General features: G+C 42.3%; 1 protein-coding gene across 4 annotated transcripts in view; it reads right to left on the bottom strand.

Moving 5' to 3' along the window:
* Positions 1-1,605: 1,605 nt before the first annotated feature.
* Positions 1,606-16,456, bottom strand: part of DGKI (diacylglycerol kinase iota) — a 221,713-nt gene continuing 206,862 nt past the window's right edge. For all 4 annotated transcript variants that reach the window (XM_074826020.1, XM_074826017.1, XM_074826018.1 and 1 more), the window contains 4 exons: positions 16,207-16,327; positions 8,648-8,684; positions 6,658-6,757; positions 1,606-5,237 (listed from right to left, as the gene is read on the bottom strand). In XM_074826020.1, coding sequence (XP_074682121.1) covers positions 5,121-5,237; positions 6,658-6,757; positions 8,648-8,684; positions 16,207-16,327 — 375 coding nt within the window. In that variant the 3' untranslated portion in view covers positions 1,606-5,120. The remainder of the gene's footprint in view (positions 5,238-6,657; positions 6,758-8,647; positions 8,685-16,206; positions 16,328-16,456) is intronic.

The following is a 16,456-nucleotide window of genomic DNA, read 5'->3' as shown; positions in this document are numbered from 1 at the left end:
CTGGTAACTCCTCAGCAAAGGCTGAGACATCACGACTCCTCTATATATTCTGCCCTCCTCAAGAGCTGGGTGCAGGGCTGCCTTATAGCTTCTCTTGAGGAATTTCCACAGTGCAGTCATGAGCTGCATCCTGCCCCTCCAAAAGGATTTAAAGCACTGAAGCTTGAGACACATCCCCCACATAAAATTCTGGTCTTCATCAATATGCTAGCAAGTCAATTTAGCACATTACCGAGTTGCTGTTGCAATCAACAGATTTTGGCAGGCAGCTCATGGGATTTTAAAGCTGTAGCTAACCATTACTAAGAAAAATAGTTGCCTACATTGTTGTTCAGAAAGCAAAATGAGTTGAGTACCACAGTGAACCCTGTAATACTGTGTCCTACAGCTTCACTGGTATCCAGAAAGGCAGAGGTATATGATAAGCTGTTTCCAGGACTGCTGAAATGACTGAAGATACTCACATTTGATGCTTTAGATTAATTAGGAAGCTAATAACTCAATGTCACTTTGGCTCAGATTCAGTGAGGAAAATAAGGAGAGGAAATAACGTCTGATGAATGAAAAAGAATAGGTATAATGGAGATAGAAATGTTACTTTCAACAAGCTTAAACATCATGCTTGTAAAATACTTCTTCATGGATATTAGTCTGGTGCAAAAGCAGCAAAATGTGAGGCAAAGAAAATGATAGACCTCAAATGGATCAGCATGAGGAACCGGTTCCTCTTGGAGTATAAGGCCAGAATTGTCCTTGGAGAGTTTCGAGGCATCCAAATTCCCAGCATGTCCATATGTTTCTTGAGTACCATTAAAATCCCATCAAGCTTAAGGCTACTAATGTACCTTGCCCATTTCATAGCTTTTGCCCAGAGTCAGATCATCTCAACATGCTTTTGATGTACTGGAAGGGTCAACACATAAGCATACCCCACAGGAGCCATCTGGGGTGGCTGAAAGGAAAATATCAACCTTCAAGGTGAGGTTGTGTGTTAGTGACTTTCACTACCATGCATGTCACTGCCATGGCAAAGACAAAGACAAAACTGAGAAAAGAGGACATGAAATAGTACTCAAACAAACCTCCCATGACCACATCACCAGAAAAACCACGTGCCCCATCTATTCATCCATAACAGTGCCAGCTCTGCAAACACAGCTGGGAAGATCAATGGCAACAAAACATCAATTTTGTTCTATTTTCATTAGTCTACAGTGCTTCTATATGGCAGTCCTTATGTACCAGGGGACATCTCATGTAGTCCAAATCCAGGCTACAGCACCATGAGTTGAGACTGAGCAATTCTACTGCTGCTGGGGAAAAGCAAGGGTGACAGGTGTCAATAAAAACATCTACAGACATCTTAGAAGTGCTAAAACACAGACAAGCCATCACATGAAATGGTGAAAGAGGCACTGGAGTCTGAGGCTTGTTTTGTAATGGGCAAAATTTGCCTTGAGCTCCTGTCTTACATGAGTCACTCACGCATCACAATATTGAGGGATACTATAATTAGTGAGAAATATATGATATCATCACGTCTTGGATAACACAGAAAGATACCTCTAGCATTGAAACATGAAATAATAAGAGTAACTGATACTATTAAATAACAAAAGTAAGTTTATTTTATCAACGTTATAAATATTTTCTTTCCCTCCATTTAACTCCAAAATGAGATAGTAAAACCAGTACAATGGAACAATTCAGGAGCTCCTCAGTTCTACTGAAAAGGGTCCCCTTTAATAACAAATTAAAATGGAAAATGACATTTTGTCAGTCCAGAAACCTCAGTAGCTGAGCACCCCTAGGTACTTTGTCATTCAAATGGCACAATTCTAAGTGTGTATGCATATGTGTGTGCATCTATATATACGCATACTAATATTTATAGATATACATATGTATAGTAATATACACACATAGACACAGCCACTGAACAGACACTTTTAGTAAATCAAAATGTTTTACATGTAATTTAAGTGGGTTCCCAGCTGCATGCTGAAATTTTGGCCCTGCACAGTGCAGGCACAATCATATTGTACTAAGCTAGACCCCAGGTGCTCAAGAGAGAGAATACGTACGTGTCACCTTTAACTGCTGCACAGTCTGCCTGCTTCTGGTGGCTGTCCAAAATCGAGAATCCCATCGCACTTGAAAAGGGGTAAGGAATAATCCTGCAGCATCCTGGCCCCAAACTCCTTCCTTCAGTGAACCAGCTTTTGATATCCCTGGCCATATGTGTGCCATTGCAGAAAACAACATACATGTTCTGTTATCTACAAATACAATACATCACCAGTATCTAATGCATTATGTGTGCAGTGCTTTGGGACACCTTGAATATTAAAGGCACTACATACAGCCAGCTCCTGTTCTACCTCTAGTGCTGGGGTTTATTTTCATCACACAGTAACTGCTTCCTATTGAGCACACAGTGTGGGCAGCTTTCCAGAGGCACAACAGGCTCACTCTGATCATAGCATCTTACTCCAGCTGCCAGGGAAAACAGCAAGCCAGACTCTCTCATGTGCTCTAACTCCTTTGAGCCATCCAAATGGCACAATGGAGTTCAGAAAAATCTTACCATCCTGCTAAGCCGCTCCAGAGCCAGCCCCTGTTGCAGCCACACCTGGGGCATGAGGGATGTCTCACTGAGGGGAGGACCACCGGGGACAGAGAGTGACCAGACCCAGCTCCCTTATCCCAATGCACACGTGGCCTCCAGAAACTACCTGTGGTTAGATCAAGCCTTTACTGATCCAACTCTTCATGGGAGTAAAGGACCAGGGAGCTGAAACGAGCTTCACTGGCCGTCCTCTGCTCAGGCACCGGTCTGGCCTCAGCACAGGACAGAACCAAGCCTCTGGTGTCATGGAAGCTTCTTCTGGTTTTCACATCAGTAAAACAAAACAAAAAGATAAAACCAATATTAATATAATTCTTATTTTTGTCAAATATATAGAAATATTATAGTAAAGTCTTTCCTCACAGCTGGAAGATAATGCAAGGCCTACCATGAAACCACAGCATGAGGATCTTTCTTGTGGAAATTTCACATACACAAAAGTTATACTCTGACTTTTTTATTTTAACAGTTGCCAAATTCAGTTCTAATATATACACATACTGACCTTCGCCACAAGCCCCTGTATGATTATCAAGGGAAGGAATTTGGCTTCCATATTTTATTTTTTAAACAAGAAAGATAAAGACAGAAAATAAGACAAAATACATTTCATGTCGCCATTGATCTATAGATTACAAATATAGATAGTTTCCTTCCAGAGGAAGAAATACTAAAGAAATATTTTGCTCATATCAAATGAACTTTTGAAAACAGAAAAAAAAAAGTATATTTTTCAGCTCTTCCCTCTCTGCCACAATTATTCTTGGGTTTTTTTTAAAAAAAAAAATAGGATCGCATTCATTTCATTTCCACAACGTCTACCAAGGAAGAAAAACTTATCTGAATAATGACCTGAGTTATTTTCATGGTTTCCAAACTGCATGTAATCCCGATGATCACCATCTACCAGAGACTTACACCTAGCAAGGCGCATGAAAACAAACACCAGTGGATCTTTCAAAACAAACAACAAAGCAAAATTCAAAAATCTATTTAGGAATTATGCCAAAAGTGGGCTGGGAGTGTCTTCATGGGAACTGGTCAGACAAATTGGAAGTGGAAGCTCTTCTATTTCTGACAGCTGAGTTGTCTGTAGTGATTGAAAACCTGAAGGTGAACATTTTGTGTATGCCTGTGTGTATCTGTGTTTACTTTCTCTTCTTCTGTGGTTATAATCTTTGAGGTAAGCCAGAGAACAGATGAGTACAGAAGACATGGCTGGCCTTTACAGTGGCTAAGCAACTTTACGTTTCCAAGCCTATAGTGGGTAACGAGGCAAAGAGCTGCTGCTTGTCCTTCTCCAGTGGGGTAGCCTCTCCCAAACTTTGTTCCCTTGGGGAATCGGATAGTTTACAGGTCCAGCCAAAGGAGGTTTTTCTATTACCAATGCGACAAGGTCAGTGCTTGTTTGTGTGTTGACGGCAGCAAGCCTGACCACTGATGTTCTAGATCTTCTTCTTACCTCTGGCTGTAACACAAAGGAGACTGGGTGCATAAGTCAGTCCATCAGAACCCCCTCTGTATTGCACAGATCTCTCCCCAGTGTAAAACCCATCTTTTCAAAAGTGAAAAAAAGCTATCAACTTTTAGGCAGGCCTGAAACCTAGGCAAAATCGGGTCAGTCATTATACACACGATGGTGGTGTGAGAAACCTTACTGGTAACTTTCTGCTCTGCCATGCAACAGTATGGTGTACCCCATATAACTCCTTTCTGTACAAATGACTGTCTCATGAGGACACCATAACCATATACTCAGCAACAATGAGGAGAAGTTAGGTTTTGTTACTGCTGTAAATTTAACTGTGCCTCACACCTTGAGAAACAAGGCAATAGGCAGTGTCCTCTCCAAAAGTGAGAAAACTCCACGGTGACTGAGCACAGAGGACGCAGCTTCCGAGAGGACAGCAAGGGAGGAAATGCAGCCAGTAAAAATTTTGGGATTTTCCTAAGGGCATCCAGAGCTCCTCAAATTTTTTGCTACTGCCTGACCATTTGTGAAGACTTAACACAGAGATAACAGGTACTATTTAACTGATGAGAAGTGAGGGGAATGGGAGAATAAAAGGAATGCAGGAAACTGTAGGGATGGAGGAGGACCTGGTTGGGTATTTTAATGTCCCAGTTAGTTTGGTTCCCCCTCACCCTCTTTTCTCTTTCCTTTTTTTTTTTTTTTTTTTTAAAATAAATTGTACAGATGAACATGGGAGAAGTTCATGCTACTTGCTGGAAGCAATAAAGGTAAATTTCCGTGGCCCATGGATTCCACAGACCTTTGAGTGTCCCGCCTCATCCATCATGGGCTAACTTATGGAACCTAAACGTTCCGTGGCAAGACTCAGTAGCCCTTAGAAACTGGTGGCATGTCCTCAGGTATTTTCCATGAGAGTGAGAGACACGTTGATTCCATCAGCTTCTTCCTCACACGATGCCCGAGTGCCTCAGGTACAGCCTTGTGATTTCCAAGGATCCTCTTTGACGTTTTCAGACATCAGACTGCTGTCTCCAGATCCTCGTGGGAAACCATTTGGTAGTTTTGTCGACTCTCCAAGTAGGAGGCCAAATCTGGGTCACCAGCTTGCTGAGCCCTGTCACGAGGAGTCTTACCCTATAATAAAGAAACAGGAAGAGAAAGTCTTGTGCTAACATATTCAGAAGAACAGATGAAAGCACAACCCGGAGAAATTACTACAGAGATGACAGAAGCAAATTTGGAGAATTTACTTATTTGTTGTACAATGTTAAGTCAAGTTTTTCTATCAGAGTCATGAGATTCTGAAGGTTTTCAAAGTCCTTGTGCGGTTTCAGGCAAATCATGCAGTTCTGCAAGGACATGCTATTTAATACATCACACAGAAGGGCTCACATGCTGGAAGGAACTGATTTTTCATTCTAGGGCTACTATGTGAATGAATATGATGCAAAGTACTGTAGCTAACACTTACAAAGGGCACTTCACAGACTACATACTTTGCTAAGGATGTGCAGAGAGAGATGCCCAACATTTGAAATGAGTTCAATGTGTCTCATTCTATCTCAAGTACAAATCACTTTTCAGTGCACCAATTTGCTACTCCATTATCTGAGCTACCTTATGTTAATTTATGTTAAATTGAGCCACAAGTCTTGATCCTAAACTATGAAAAAATATTGTAAACACATTAAAGTATCTCCACAAAAACATTCTTGGTCCTTGGATTTCTGGACAGATGAAGATTAACAAGTCAGAAGCCACTTGTCTGGATTTGCAGAAATTATATCTTTTGTAATGTTCAGTACTCTCATCTGAAAAGAGATGATCTCTCTCTCCCCCTTATAGGCTACCTCATACAGCATAACATAGTAGGAACTGTTTGTAATTGTCTTGCTGTGGCAAAAGTGCTTCTGACTCTAGAACCCAGAGATCCAACCACCTCTCAGCTGCTGACCACAGGATGCTTATGTTCACAAATGCCAGAGGGACAGCTTCTGAACCATGTTCCTAAGTGATTGTTGAATTGACAGAATATTCCTAGGGTTTTAATCTTGCCCAGACTATTTTCTCAGCCAAGTGTACACCAAGAGAGGGTTGTGGTTAGTGTCACATCAGTGAGCATAAGGGCAAGCAAGGGCAAAAGAAAATGGTTAGCCATCCTCACAAAGCAAGTCAGCCACAATAATCAAGCCTCACAGACACTATGCAATCACAAACCAAGGCTCCCCCAGGTGGTCCTTGCCCACAGGCCTCTCTTCTGACCGCACAGGAAGCGGCTGCTGCTGTGCCATGGAGATGCCTCATTCACACCTAACACACCAAATAGTTTGAGGCCAGGCTCTCGCTATGGTGAAGATGACCTACGTTGGGGTCTGAACTGAAGTCTCTTGTACTTGTTTAAATCAATACAGATTTCTAAATAAAAATAGCTTGTTTAAAAAGAGCTGCTCTTGGCACACACGAGGAAGCCTCAATCATGCAAACAGCAGGGACGGATGCTGATCGGTCTCGCTTGGCTGCAGTATTTTATAACTGGTTGATGGGGCTGGGTTACCTTGGAGTCCGTCTTTCTCAGAGAGGCTCCCGCATCCACCAGGAGCTGGCAGACGGCACGATGGCGCTGGCAGGCTGCCTTATGTAATGCTGTCTCACCCCTAGACCAAAGTAGAGAAACCAGCAGTGAGACACATCACACCAATATGCATTTACGAAGTATGAGGTGCAGAGGACAGACAGAGAAGAATGCCATATTTCTATGAGGTTCCCCTCTTGCTGGTAGAGGCAGACTTGTACACTTTCTCCCTTAGCATCTACATCCTCTGACACAGCAGGAAAGCCTGCAGTGCACAAATAGCAGACGAAGAACTTCTGAGGGGTGGAAAAGAAACATGAAGAGGTTTTATGTATTCAAAGGATTGAATGTCACATTCCTGTCCAACCACCAGTTCTGCTAACTGCTGCAAAGGCAAACTAGCCACCTTCTTATTTCACAGCCAGTAAAATAGCAACAGTGTTTATTTCTTCCTGCAATTTCTTTCCTCAGCCTCACTCTTGGACGCATCCTAGAAAAATCCTGCTTTTCAAAGCCATGACTGGTGCACTTGCTGCCCTGGTTCTGATACCCTGCTCTCTTGGATGTATGAGAGCAAGAGCTGTGTTTTCCACTGCTGGACTAGTGAGCTATTGGGGAAGCTTGAACACATGCTTTTCTAAAGAGAAGGCTGTGTAGTGGGAGCAGATTTATTGCAAAGCTCCTCACTCAGACTGGCACTACATGTAACGGGATTCTGAGACTGACTAGTATAAAGGTTAAAGAAATCTATCTAGATTTGCCTGGGAAGGGGAGGAAAGTAACGCTTTGAGTGGGTTGAAAAGGTGTCCTTACTACTGTCCAACAAATAGGGCCATTACATAACCTCCAAAATAACAAATGACAAGAAATACGTGTAGTAGGACAAATCTTGCACCTACCTACCCAGAAAGTGAGAGTGCATAAAGGAATTTCAGCCTCAGTCCACGACAGGGCATGTTGAAATATTAATAGGCAACCTTGTAATGAATCTGCCTCTGCTGCATGAGAACTAGATTCAGAATGGGATACGATCTGATTTCCCCCTGAGGATCAAAAGACAAATTCATGCTGCCAGTTACGGCTTGAACCTTCCCTTTTCAAGAGTTAGTGGTAGAGGGACCTTTGTAAAGGAAAGCCCTCATAGCCATGTTCACTTGCACTTTATTTCAGTGACTGTGCTATGTTACTGGATGAAGAGAAACAGGCAGTCCATGCAACTCCATCACCCCTGGACTGCACACATGCACCTTGTGCAGAACCTTTCTGGTGTTCTCTGTTAGCAGAGGAGGACACTGTGGGATGAGGAATGGTAGGTATAACACCTATGAGAAGGGCGACTTTTGCTTCCCATATATTCCATATAATTTCCAGGATTATTGATGCTTCCCTTACATACTCTTTGTGACACCTTGATTATACAACAAGACATAGAGCAATTGGAATTGGAAAGTAAAGTGTTCTGTTTTGGTTTTTGGTTTTTTTATAACAACGGTAGTGGTTGAGGTTCTAACTATTTGACAGAAATCTTCAACTGCACAGGTTGTGGCCACCTGGGACAGCTAATGCAGAGCACCCTGGATGAATCAAGAAGGGAAGGAAGAAAAGGTATAGAGCAAGAAAAGTAATTTCCAGATTTCTGGAATTTACTCTTCAGGTTGCTCCCTCAGTAACTGGATGCCAGAAACGTCAAAACACAATGCAAGCCTTGTATTCCTCTAGAAAGATTAAGGAGGCATGGGAAGCAATAGAGAGGAAGCCCTTTACAGAATTCAAGGAACATTTGTTTTAGGCCAGAAAGACACATATGAGGTGGTTGTTGTTTGCGTTTAGGGGAAATTTTGTTTTGTTGTTTGTTTTTTGAAGAGCTGTGCCATTTTACAAGCTTTTTTATTTGAAAGTTTGCACTTGAAAAACAAGAGAAGTCTGCTAGGCTAATGCACATAAGTTGCAGGGCAGGATAGGTTGTACTTACGTTTCACTGTCTGTCATGTCCAGTAATTCAGATGGACCTGCAAAAGACAATCAGGTATGTCATATAGCATTTACCTACATGACTAGAAGAGTATGACTACCAGGAGAAGGATCCTGGTGCAAATATGTAAAAGAAGCCAACCAAACGTTCCATTTGCACAAGTATGTCAAACTTTAAGGTAATATTTGCTTGTGCGAGCCCTTGCACTAGCAAAATTCTGAACGTACAGTCACTGCTGGCATGTCAGCGAGTGGCAGCCTCTAAATTATACTGGGAATGAATATTCATGGAGTTTATTTTCTCAGTCTTCACCTTGCTCAATTAAGTGGTTCACATAAGTACAGTGCATTGAAAATGACAATATACTGGAAACTCTGATATATTGCAAGTTAAAATCTATTGTTAGTACTAGAGGGAAAATGTCATTAGGAAGTTGAAATTAGCCAAATTCTGTCCTGAATGACATCCCTGTGCTACTCCATTTAATAGTGTTATACAGAATGTAGATCAGGGTGGAATATTCCCAGCAGTCTTTATATTGATATGCAAATCCTGTACTCTACTGGTTAGCAATGATCAGGAAAGTAAGATTAAGAAAAACAGAAAAGATTTTTGTTAAGTGGGACAAAATAATGCATTTATGCTAATGTTCTTCTGTCCTTGATATTCACTACAGGCAGATGTTTATAGCAGCAAATTCCATCACTGAATTACAGTGATATGGAAAGACTAGGATCTGGATAGCCTTTGAAATGAGAAAAACTTTTCCCACTGCAGTCTGTCTTATTATTCTTCTCTCCACTGCTCTGGAGTATAGTGCCAGATGGTATGGGGCAGTTAGCAAGGGGAACAGTGAAACTTTATAGGAATTTTTCTTCCTGTGCATGAATATTTCTCTTCAGCACAGTTTGACTTTGAAATTCAAGAGTCCTCAAGAGCTTACAGCAAATCTCACCTGAAACTGAGGAATTTCACACTACTTGCTTACAAAGGCCTACACACAACTTCTCTACACTCCTTTCACTCTGAGTGTGTGTCAAAATGGATCAGAGCGAGCAACCTCTCTCTCCCTCACTGCTTTTATAACATACACATGCAGTATCATTGGGGGCAGCTGGCTGCCTCAGCTCCTGGAGCTTCATCTTCTGTCATCATGAGAAAGGGGTGGTCAAAAAAGTAGCATGCTTAGTCCCCAACGCACAGGACATTGCATACCTATTGTGGTAGTTCTCCAAACTCATTAGCCACTGCAATTTTTAATGTACAGCACCCTGACCCTACCACCACACATCCTCACCTCCACACTTGGCAGTTATGTGTTCACTCCTCCCCATCAAAAAGAAGAATCACTCATGACCCCTGAGCTCCCATAAGCATGAAGAAGGATACAGGGGGCTAAGCAGGGCCCCTTGTTGAAAGGAAAGAAAGATAATGCCTGAGAAACTTTAAAAAAAAAAAAAAATTTTGTTTTCTCAAAGATAGAGGTAAATCCCCATGGTTTGCTGCAATGCCACATCCCAGTGACAGGTAACCAGGAATGGCCTGCAGTGTGTTAGAAAAGACACTGCCAAGTAAACTATTATTTCTGTTCATGGACGGGACAAGAAAGGTTGTGATGCAAAGGGTGACTGGTCTGGCTGCACTGGGCATAGAGGTACTTGCCCTGGTAAACAGAAAAAGGTATTAACACATTAGAAGGAAGGATAGAGAAAAGTTAGAAGAATATGACCTGAGAGGGAGGAGAAGCCGGAGCAGAGTGGGTCTGGAGAGATAAGAAGCCAAGAGTGAAGGAAAAGTGGTCTGGAGCAGGAAGAAATAGCAAGGCTAGGTCAGGGGAGCTGAGTGCTGAGGACTGGGCGGGCATCCTGCACATACAAACCTGAGGAGGTTCCAGGTACATCCCACCTGTGTTCAAAGAGTGCTCTCCTGGATACTGTCCCAAATAAAGCAGTTCATGGGAGTGCCCCAACTCCATCCCAGTCATAAAGGACAGATATTGGGGTTCATTGATCAGCAGCACAATGTGGTACCAGGATTCATTCATTTCATTCTTTCTGGCCTATCTCTGAAGCTAGAATGTCCCAACTCACACACAGCCTGAGCTGTGCTCTTTACTTCTTTATTTTATTTTCACTTGTGCTTCTCTTAAACCATCTCACGCCCTCCTCCTAATTCCCTCTCCCCTCTTTTTTGGACCTCATTTTTACATCAGTCTCCCTGGCGCTGCCAACCGACCATTCCAAATCCCCCTCTGCCCCAGGACAAAAGCTGCACAGATGTGGGAAGGGCTGGCACTGGGAAAGCTAACGGCACTGTCATCCTGACCCAGCAGGGAGGCGGCTGTTTTACTCCGGGACAAGAGGCAGAGAAAGAAAAGGGGACCAAGGCGCAGAGAGAGAGAGGACAAAATAACCCAATAGAAATCCGGAAGGGAAATGCATGAGTGAGATTTCTATCAAGGAAAACAGCAGGGGGGGAAATAAAAACAAAAGATAGAAAAGTGTGGAGAGGTGGAGGGAGGAAAAGAAAGAAGAGAGAGAGAAAGAGAGTGAGCGACTTGGGGGCTAAAGAATGGCAGGATGGGGACGGAGGTGGGGGGGAGAGAAGTTCGCATGAAAGGAACTGAAAAGCATGACGCACCGAGGGGAAGCCCAGCTGAGATCACTCTCTTTCCTTAACATCTCCGATAGACTGTCTGTGTAGAATTATTAACTTTTTTCCTTCTCTCCTTCTGCCCCCTTTCACTCCACCAAAGCCCCTCTCCAGTTTCTCAGGAGGCAAAGCAGCCTGAGCTGGGAATGGGAGGAGGGAAGGGAAGGAGATGCTCAAAAGCAGCTGCCCTTTAGCTGAGCTCACTACAACATAAAAGAGAGACTAAATGACCATATTTCAGAGGCATTTCCAAAATATACAGCACCATGCAGTCTGAAAGGCCTCTGGGCTGCAGCACACCCTGCCCTCTACAATGGATGTGGTTACAGCTACCCACAGGAGACCCAATGTTATTAACCCCTGACAGTCCCTTGTCCTGTCAGTCCTTCACAAAACTGAGGAAGAAGGGTATTTGCTTTAAGCAGTAATGTCTGACATTATCAACATTTCTGGGTGTTTATCTGTCAAAACCCTCTTTGTTTAATAACTTGATTCAGGTTGTTATCTGAGGGGCAAAACTAGATTTGGTTCCTTACCTTCAAAGAGGGAATCTTTTTAAAATAATAGTAATCTGCAAAGTCAGAACTATTTCAAGCCTTCCCCCAATTCCCCACTCCTCATTTTCACCCTATGTGAAGACTAACAGGGTCTGTTTTTTACTGCTAGTGTCTTTTAGCTCAGAATTTCCATTGTAGCATAGAGGGTAGTCAAGCTATGGGAGTATGCCTTCCATCGTAACTGTCTCTCAGCCATGTTGACCTAAAATTTGGTAAACTTGCACATTAAAATAGACTATTTTATACGTTGTGCCTTCTAGGAAAATTAAGCTATTTTCTGCTCAGGCCCCTCACAAATGTCCACTACTCTAAAACATTCTGCAAATCTAGACATACTAGCAAATGTCAGGCAAATTCACTCTTCTTCAGTGTTGCTTTCTGATGACTATTCAAACTTTGTCCCTGACATATATCTCTGTCACAGCAAAATTCTCTTTCCAAAAGCCTTCTTTGGAACTCCTGAATCTGGTCAGGATGCAAATCCAGACTCACTGATGGCTCTTCACTGTTGACTGTGCAGTGCTAAGAGTAACAAAAGCCTTTTTACCAGAGGACGCTATCTAATGAAGCAAGGACACTGAGGTTTGAGGTAACAGAAATGTTCAGGGTGGGATGCCGTACTGATTGACTGTTCCACCAGAAGTTCCCACCACAAATTCCTAAGGCAACTCTAAATTTCTTTCCTCTCTTCTGTTTAAAATTGAAATACCCTAGATGAGCTACAGAATTCTTGTTTGTCTTTTGAGTGTCTAGAGAAGAGGAGAAGACAAGGAGAAGGCAAACCTTGGAATATCTCGTATAATGGTTATAAATTACAAATAGTTCAGAACTACCAGATAAAGACTCCAAGCCAAGTTTGGCTCCAAATACAGATGATGATTTAGGAGGTCCTTTTTCTAACAGAGCTTCTTAAACCTTTTCTAATTCTGTTTGTGTTAAGCAAGTAAACAGTTAACTCTTCTCTAATGTGTACGCATTAGGGTGTGAGACAGTTGCTGATCGAAACACTAAACAGATGTGGTTCTGAGGCCTACTGAGTTTGGCCCTCAGTTTCAAGCTAAGTGTTCCTTAGCCCAGCTACAGACAGATCTTAAAAGGTGACCCTCCTACTACAAGCAAAAACTCCTGATTTAGGCAGGCAGTCTTGAACAACAGATAGGTCTGTGTGTCTTCCCTTCCTGCACAGGGGATAGAGAGAATCTGTTTTGCAGGAACAGCAGCCAACACAACTGTTCCTGCAGCAGTAAGCAGCTGTCGTCCTGACACCTACTACATTGGTGCTTCAGCTGCTATTCCAGGCTTGTGCTAGTCCACTGCTAAGTATCTGGCAATACTGCACAGCAGTCTCCTTGTGTGACTCATCTCTGCTTTTTCTAATTTAAGAAGGGTTATTTTCCTCCCCTTATCTGAAATCATTCTGATAAAGATCACAGAATAACCTCTTGCATTAATGTCCCCTGCATATTTGCAGAAAGCATAAAGCCATCTCCACAAAGGACAGTCACAGCATCACTACACCATTTTCTCTCCTTCATAGTCCCAGTGCTATGGGCAGGGAGGGATTCTCCACTCCTGTATCACATTCAATTCACCCCACTAGTTTAGGCAATTAAAATTCCTGGTATGGTGGGTTTTGTCTTGTTTTGTTGTTGTTGTTTTTTAAAGATATTCAGAAGATTTACCCTGTGTGATTAATAACAGGTTTTCTGTGCTGTGTGCTGGAGGGTATTTTGCAGTGGAACTCTTACTAATATTATCTCCAGCCATTATGGGAAGCAGATAAACTACAGAAGAAGTATGGCTGGGCAGAGGTAATTCTAGAACAGGAGTAAGACCCATCTTCATCAAGGGTGGATATCTGCAGAAATGAGAAGCTAGATACAGGGAAAGTCTCAGATATTAGTAACGTTGGATTGGGTCTTATACACTAATTAATGTTGAGAAGATGCCAGATGCCAGAGAACGTAACAGAAGAACAAGGACATTATGATGATGATGATTCAGCAAGAGAGCTCATTTGTGACTGAGAAGTGCCCAGGGTAGAAATGAGCTTCATTAATTGCTTGGTGGGAGAAGAGAGAAGGCCCCTATTAGAGCACTGTCCCATGCATTCTCTGATCCCCAGAGAATGTTAAACAAACAATGCATTTGGAGGACCCCAGAGGACATATGTCTGGAAAGCTGCAAAAGCTTCCTGCCATCCTTGGGGATAAAGTGGGGAGAGAGGAACTGAGCTGACATTTGCTCAACCTTTTGGTTTGTCTTTGTCTAACAGTCCATAATCCCTCACATTTCTCTATTCACTTCAAAAATTCCCATGCATTCCCCGCTCACATCCTTACCAGCTTAAATGATCCCATTTTAAACCTTCACCAAAGAAATGGTAACTGGGTCAGACCATGAGTAAGCTAAGGTATACGTGCCTAAGAAAAATCCTGGAGAGGCAGCCATGACAGTGAATTGGCACAGGTCGTGTGCACTGTGAGAAGAGACCAGAGGCAGAAGAAAATTAAGTGAAATTATGTCTGTCTACAGAATTCAGAGGCACATATATGCAATGCGACTAAAGAGATAATCCAGAGAAGTTAAATAGGAGGTAGAGTTAGCACTGGTAAGCCTTGTTACAACTGGGAAGAAAAATAGCCAATATTTGGATATAAGGCCAACTGCAGTTAGCTACCCATGTGTATAATATTATGTATTATGTATCTATACATAGAAGAGTAAAGTAGCAGTTCAGAACCCCTCAGTCAGGTATCTGGGGCACAGTTCAGTTGCCCACACACAGATACTGCATGCCATTCGATATGCCTATGGGCAAGCCTTGGGATGCATTTGGAATGACAGGGATGCTTGCTTGGGCTCCAGCTGCCAGTCCAGTATGGGTCTCCTATGGGCCTTGTATGTCCTGGATATCCAAGGGCAAATGACATTAGATAGTTATGTTTAGCTAAATGAATGAAGTGTGCAGGTAACTATCAGCTGAATTACTTGCTGGGCTGCAATGTCTACTTTGACTACGGTCTCCCTTGAGCTAGTCATGGTAGAAGTCTGCTGCTATTAAAGATGCCCTCCTCACTTCCATCTGCCACCGAAAGAGGACAGGTTTCCTCTAGTACCTCTGTCATACAGGACCAAATGAATTGAGTTATGGATCTCTGTTGACAGTACAGGAACTTAGACCCATAGATTACATGACATCTATATGTAAACACCTAAATTTAGGAGTCAAGCTTGAGCTAAATCCCACCCCAATTAGCACAAATGTTAACAGATGGATTATTGCCTTTTCCTTTCCTATGAGTTGTGCTTTTTTCTCCTCTGTACAATTTCTGCAGTAACTTCTGAGCATTAGCTAATGCTTATTCCAATTGCCAGAGGCAGTCTCTGTGTTTAGTGCTAACACTACTGCTGAAATAATATAGCTGATTTTGACATCCAGAAGTCAAAATAGCCATTAATATTTTGAAGAGGGATCAGAGAAGAGTTACAAGAACGTTTAAAGGACTAGAAAACATTTCCTACAGTGCAGGAGGCTGATCACTGGGACTTTAGCTCTGCATGCAGAGCAGTGACAATATTACTGTACCACTCTCCAGCAACCAGTGAACAAAATTACAATAGTTCAACAGGCAGAAACTCCTAAATGTGACTGCCTCAAACATATGTACACACACAAATTGCTGCACAGCTTGTGTAAGCATGCCTGCAATCCTGTTACTGACAAAGATAAAAAGAGTCGAAAGGAAAAAAGGGAAACGGTAAGATCGCAGCCTATAAATATAAATACAAAATGGAGATCATAAATTTTTGTTATCCTGTGGTCTTGAATCTAAAAGAGACATAATATTGGAAGGTTAGAAGGCAAGTTAGGCAATTTCAGTCTAGAAATAGATGCACAGATTCCTAACCAGTGTGTTATTAAATGCTGAGATAATACCAATGGTTGGATGGGCTCTCCATCGCTGTAAATGTTTTAATGAAGGTTAGATGCTTTCTACAACATATGCTCTAATTGAAAAACAAATTAGTTCAGAGGATTCCTATGCCAGAGGTTCTAACTAGAGCATCGCACTGCTTCTTCACAGCCCCCCAACTGATGCCACTGTGAAAACACCCATCCTTCTCAAAAGCCATCTTTATTTTTGTTTCCACAACTTCCGTTTCTATGGAGCCATTACTGTCATTGCTACCACATTCCTAGCCTTCTGCTCACACATGCTGCAGGTGGACATTTTGCTGAGGGTGCCCACAGAGGAGTGAAGGCACTTCCAGCTGCACAGTGAGCTTTTACCTGACTGACACTTGGCTGAAGTACAGCTCTCTGTGGCCTTCCCCACTGTGACTTACCATGCTCCAGGATGTATTTCACAATCTCGCTATGCCCAGTCTTGGCAGCATGGTGCAACAAGGAGCAGTGATCAGGTCCTTGGATTAACAAATTGGCTCCTTTTTTACAGCACTCTATGAACTGTAAAATATAAAAAAAAAAAATCCAACAACAACACAGAAGGATAAGATGGGAGGAAAGAAAAATATGTAGGCAAATTATTTACTAATTTTCATAGGACATCAGTAGAAAAATGGAATAAAATACTAC

This window comes from Strix aluco, chromosome 5 (genome assembly GCF_031877795.1).
Source record: "Strix aluco isolate bStrAlu1 chromosome 5, bStrAlu1.hap1, whole genome shotgun sequence".
Classification (NCBI taxonomy): domain Eukaryota; kingdom Metazoa; phylum Chordata; class Aves; order Strigiformes; family Strigidae; genus Strix; species Strix aluco.
This window is presented reverse-complemented; position numbering and strand designations above follow the sequence as displayed.